The sequence below is a fragment of the Nannospalax galili genome, unplaced genomic scaffold (genome assembly GCF_000622305.1).
Source record: "Nannospalax galili isolate Female #2095 unplaced genomic scaffold, S.galili_v1.0 scaffold290, whole genome shotgun sequence".
In the NCBI taxonomy this organism is placed as follows: domain Eukaryota; kingdom Metazoa; phylum Chordata; class Mammalia; order Rodentia; family Spalacidae; genus Nannospalax; species Nannospalax galili.
In genome coordinates this window covers 7481515-7487701 of record NW_008331486.1, presented here as the reverse complement: position 1 = coordinate 7487701, position 6187 = coordinate 7481515, and the positions used below count along the sequence as shown (strand labels likewise).

Below are 6187 nucleotides of genomic sequence, written 5' to 3'. Positions count from 1 at the left end.
TAGCCTCCATCTCACAAAGATCCACATGCCTTTGTCTTCTGAGTGCCAGGTATTTTTCTTTCTAAAAAATCTTTATTACATTTATTTTTAATTAAACAAAATTATTTATTTTATGTGTATGAGTGTTTTCCCAGCATGTACGTCAGTGTAGCACATGTATGTAATGCCTGTGGAGACCAGAAGAGAACATTGACTCCTCTGGAACTGGAGTTAGAGATGGTGGTTAGCTGCCATGTGGGTGCTGGGAACAGAACCCAGGTCTTCTGCAAGAGCAAGAGCAGTTAGTGCTCTTAACCACTGAGCCATCTCTCTAGGCCGTATTATATATTTAAAATTTTATTTATTTATGTATTTATTGAGAGAGAGAGAGTGTTGGGGAGGCATACCTGTGGAGGTAAGAGAACAACTTGTGAGACCAGTTCTTGCCTTCCACCATGTGGCTCCAGGGGTTGAACTGAGATTATCAGGCTCAGTGGCAGGCGCCTTTACCCACTGGGCACCTACACTGATCCCTCTTCTCTTTTCCTCCTTCCTTTCTTCCCTCCCTCTCACCCTTTCTCCCCCCGCTTCCCTCCCTCCCTCCCTCCCACCCTCCCTTCTTTCCTCCCTTCCTTCTGCATTACCAAGGACAAAACCCAGGGCCTCTCCCATGCCAGGCAAACACTGTTCCAGAGCCACATCCCAGCATGAGCTGTTTTTTGATTATTGGAATTGCATAGATTAGAATCCCAAAGATGGCCTGAGCCGGGCTGGGATGACTGACTGCAGACACTGGCCCTCCCCAGCAGCAGTGGAGCAGGAACAGGACAGGCCTGTGCAGTGTGGGCCACACCCAGCATTTACTCCTTAGTCAGAACTCCCACTTCTAGAAATCCGCACCAACAAAAATAGAGGCCCCTGTTTGCTGTGGAAGAATTTATTATGATATTGTTTTAGCTTCGAAAGATTAGAAACAGCCGGGTGTGGTGGCACACGCCTTTAATCACAGCACTCGGGAGGCAGAGGCAGGAGGATCTCTGTGAGATTGAGGCTGACTTGGTCTACATAGTGAGTTCCAGGCCAGCTGGGGCTACAGAGAAACCCTGTCCCAAAAAATCAAAACAATATAAACAAAAAATAAAACAAACACACAATAACCAAAGAAGTGCTCAGGTGCCTAATGCTGGTGTCAAGTGCTGGGTGAGAGAGCCAAGGGCAGCGGATCCCCAGGCCTGGGCAGTCAGGAGGCTCCCTGGAGAGGGGAAGTGGGCTGGGTCTTGTGTAACGGAACACCTTCTGTCCTAGATGAACCTAAATGTAGAAATGCACCCATGCCAGGCGTTGGTGGTGCACACCTCCAATCCCAGGACCCAGGAAGTGAAAGCAGGAAGATTAGGAGTTCAAGGCCATCCTTGGCTATATAGCAAGTTCCAGGCCAGCCTAGGCTACCTGAGAACCCTGTCTCACTGTGTTACTCTGGCTGGCCTAGAACTCATTATGTAGACTAGCCTAGCATCAAACTCACAGAGGTCCATCTGCCTCTGTCTCTAGAGTGCTGGGATTAAAGTTGTGCACCACTATGCCTTTTTTTTTTTTCAATTAAAAAAATGTAGAATGAGAGGGGTGGTAAGATGGTTCAGTGGGCAAAGGCAACTGGTGAGCTGGGTTCAAGCCCCAGGACCCACATGGTAGAAGGAGAGAATTGACTCCTGCAAGTTGTTCTCTGACCTCCACAAATTAGCAGACACACTCAATTGTGCATGTGTGTGCGAGCACGCACACACACACACACACACACACACACACACAGAGTAAATAAATAAATAAATAAATAAATAAATAAATAAATGATAAAAATGTTTTTAAAATGTAGAAACAGGGGCCGAATTTCCCACCCCACTCTTCATGGGACAAGGCGTGCCCAGCTGGTGACAGTCAAAAGTGCTGGCATCTTGCCTCCCCTAGGGCTGTGCAAGATCCTGTTTACCAGCACTGTTCCTTGGGTACCACAGGCCCAGCCTGGGCCAGCTCTCTGCCAGGAGCATCTCCCCCAGCTACTTTTGCTGGGTTTATTGGGCCTGCCTGGTCTACCTCACTGTGTCTGATTGGAGGAATCTCTGACCTCCCTGACACCCAGCTCAAGAATCTGGGGCTCCTTTGCGCACCCCAGAGCACAGTGTTATCTGATTGGGGCTTGTCTTCCTGCTGGGGAATCCCAAGGATCTCCCTCCTCAGCTCCCAGCTGGCCCTGGGACAGCGGGTGGCTCCAGGTGCTCAGAGTGGCCCTGTGCTGCCCCTGGAGGAGGTTTGGTAGGAGGAGAAGGCAGCGGCGGAGGGGGAGGAGAAAGGCCCTGACACGGAATAGTCACTGTCATCTCAAATTCTCTACCACTGGTTCCTTGAACTTAGGCTGGACACCTTAGTTTCTCTGAATCTTCCTGTCCTACTGCAAGGGAGGAGCCAGGAGGACCAGAGCTTCTGTTGGACTCCCATGAGCACCCCAACATTTGTGGGTGCTCAGGAGCCTGTGAACCTTGATCCTCACAGCTTTGGCTTCCGTTAGCACCCCAAGATCTGTGGGTGCTCAGGGATGTGCACGCAGTGGTCCTCACAGCCTTGGCTGAAACTGTTCTTTGTTATTTTTACTTTTTAATTTTTGAAGGCTTTTTTGTTTTTGTTTTTGTTTTTTTTTTGAGAAGAGTTCTCATGTAGTCCAGGCTGGTCCCAAACTTGTTATGTAGCTAGGGATGACTTTGAACTCCTGATCCTCCTGCCTCCACCTCTCAACTGCTGGTATTACAAGTATGTGCCACCACACAGCTGTGTACTGCTCTTTATAATGCACTATTCTTTTTTTTTTTTTTTCGGTCTTTTTGAGACAGGGTCTCCCTGTAGCCCCAGCTGTCCTCCTGGAACTCACTATGCAGACCAGGCTGGCCTTGAACTCACAGAGATCGGCCTGCCTCTGCCTCCCGAGTACTGGGATTAAAGATGTGCTACAAGTATGTGCCACCACACAGCTGTGTACTGCTCTTTATAATGCCCTATTCTTTTTTTTTTTTTTTCGGTCTTCTTGAGACAGGGTCTCCCTGTAGCCCCAGCTGTCCTCCTGGAACTCACTATGCAGACCAGGCTGGCCTTGAACTCACAGAGATCCGCCTGCCTCTGCCTCCCGAGTACTGGGATTAAAGATGTGTGCCACCACGCCCAGCTGCACCATTCTTTTAATAATGTGAGTCTACCGCCTACATGTGTGTAAGTGCACCCATGTTGTGCAGTGCCCTCAGAGCCAGAAGAGAGCATCAGATCCCCTGCAACTGAAGTTACAGATGGTTGTTAGCTGCCATGTGGGTGCTGGGAATCGAACCTGGGTCCTCTGCAAGAGCAGCCATTGCTCTTAACCTCTGAGCCATCTCTCCACTCCCTAGAATATATTATTACTGTGATTCAACAGCAAAAGTTGTGCTGGGCATGGTGCTGCATGAAAGTGTGATCTCAGCACTTGGAAAGCTGAGGCAGAGGGATTGTGAGTTCAAGGCCAGCCTGATCTACATGAAGAGTCAGAGAAGGAGGAGCTTCCTGGTGTCCCTTGGGCCTGCTTTAACCGGTCAGTTGTCCCTGATGGAGCCAGTCCTGACCACAGGGCTCTTAGGTGGCTCCTATTTTAGTAAGCTCGAACATCAGGCTCCACAAAGCAGGGGTCTGGCTGCCCCTGAACATTAAGTTCCACAGGCCTAGACTGAAGCTGCTGCACCATGGGCACCTAGTAAATAAGTACAGAAGGATATATGCATGGGTGGGTGGATGGGTGGGTGGATGGGTATCAAAGTCAGCATACCACAGAGATACTTGCACATCTGTGTTTATTGTTGCTCTACTCACAACAGCAAGGAAATGTAATCAGCCTAGATGTCCACCAATAGATGAATGGATAAAGAAAATGTGACACATACACAATGGGATTTGTCTATAAAGAAGAATGAAATTGTTATTTGTAGAGAAATAGATGGAACTGGATAGCATCACGTTAAGTAAAATGAGCCAGAACCTGCAATATAAATACCACGTGCTTGCTCGCGTATAACTGAAAATGGTGTAGTGAGAAGGGGACCGATGGGAGACGGGAACACGAGAAGGTTATGGGGGGCACAAAGACAAATACCATGCTTTCTCTCATTGCAGAATGTAGGGATGGGTGGGTGGATGGGTGGATGGGTGGGTGGATGGACGGATGAATGGATGGATGGATGGGTGGGTAGGTGAATGGATGAATGGGTATATGGGTGGATGGATGGATGAATGGATTGATGGATGGGTGGGTGGATGGATGGGTGGATGGGTGGGTGGATGGATGGATGGATGGATGGGTGGGTGGTAGGTGGATAAATGGATGGATGGGTGGGTAGGTGAATGGATAGATGGATGAATGGGTATATGGGTGGATGGATGGGTGAATGGATTGATGGATGGGTGGGTGGATGGATGGATGGATGGATGGATGGATGGGTGGATGGACAGATGGGTGGGTGGATGGATGGGTGGATGGATGGATGGGTGGTAGGTGGATAAATGGATGTATGGGTGGGTAGGTGAATGGATGGATGGATGGATGGGTGAGTGAATGGATGGATGGATGACTGGATTGGTAGTGGATGGATGGATGGATGGGGTGGATGGATGAGTGGATGGATGGGTGGATGGGTAGTAGATGGAGGGATGAGTGGGTGGATGGGTGGATGGATGGATGGGTGAATGGATGGATGGACAGGTGGGTAGGTGGATAGGTGGCTGGCTGACTGGATAGATAGACGGATGGATGGACAGTTGGGTGGGTGGATGAATGGACATAGGCACAAATAACAAGTGGGTTAAGGGGACATTTTTTTTTTTGAGTCAGTCTCCCTGTAGCTCCAGCTGTCCTGGAACTCACTATGTAAACCAGGCTGGCCTTGAACTCACAGAGATCCACCTGCCTCTGCCTCTGCCTCCCAAGTGCTGGGGCTAATAGCGTGCACCACTGCTCCTGGCTCTTAGGGGGACATTTTCTAGCCCTCAAGTCTGAATACACCAGCAGAGGGAGATACTAGAAAGCCAGTGTAAGCCGAGCAGGTGGCTGATCCTGGACAGGGCCTTAGGGGCTCCATGTGGCACAGGAGACACTACGGGGACAGCACAGCCCCTTTGCTGACTTTCCACCTCTCCTCAGGTGACTGTCCCAGCCCCAGCCGTGGCAGTGCCACCAAACGGAAGAAGAAGCAGCGTCGGAATCGTACCACGTTCAACAGCAGCCAACTACAGGCACTAGAGCGCGTGTTTGAGCGCACCCACTACCCCGACGCCTTTGTGCGTGAGGAGCTGGCCAGGCGTGTCAACCTGAGTGAGGCACGTGTCCAGGTGAGTGGGATCCATCCACACAGACACCATAGAGAGCCTATACCCAGGTTGGTGGACCCTGTTCACCCAGGGGCATGTCCTTGCCAGTGAGAAGAATATTTAAAGCCAGGAAGGTGAAGTTCAAATCGAAGTCTTGCCACTAGTGATAGGGGAAGAGCAGGGTTTTTAACCCCCATGCTCAGTCGTCCCTAAAAAATGAATAGATGGCTTTAGAACATAGGGTTCTGCTACAATGAAGGGGCTAATGTTTGTGTAAAAACTTTAGAATGGGAGTTGGGAAGAGGGCTCAGCAGGTTAAGTGCTTGCCATGCAAGCATAAGGACCTGAGTTCAGGTCTCCAGCACCTGCTCGAAAAGCCAAATGTGGCAGGTTGCACCTGTATTCCAGTGCTGGGGAAGTGGGGACAGGAGGATCCCGGGGTTTGTTGACCAGTAAGTGTAGCCAAATAGGCAAGTTCCAGGCTCAGTAAGAGACCGTCTCAAAAAGAAACAGACAAAAAAAAAAAGGGAGGTCTAAGGCCAGGCTTGGTGGCACACGCCTTTAATCCCAACAAGCAGGAGGCAGAGGCAGGTGGATCTCTGTGAGTTCAAGGCCAGCCTGGTTTACAGAGTGAGTTCTAGGACAGCTGGGGCTACAGGGAGACCCTGTTTCAAAAAGACCAAAAATGAAAAAAGAGAGGAAGAGGTGTTGTTGACCTCTGGCCTCCACTTGCTCACCTGCATTCACACACGTGTGTATGCACAAGAATACATGTGCATGCCTATATCCCCCCACACACCCCCCCTTAGAACAATGTGTAGCATGAAGCTTTTGT

At 49.8% G+C, this 6187-nt stretch overlaps 1 protein-coding gene across 1 annotated transcript in view; it reads left to right on the top strand.

The window, feature by feature from the left end:
- Prrx2 (paired related homeobox 2) overlaps positions 1-6187 on the top strand; it is a 65590-nt gene that overhangs the window by 56706 nt on the left and 2697 nt on the right. Inside the window, exon 4 of the mRNA XM_029559409.1 lies at positions 5186-5373. Within this exon, the coding sequence (XP_029415269.1) occupies positions 5186-5373 (188 nt within the window). The remainder of the gene's footprint in view (positions 1-5185; positions 5374-6187) is intronic.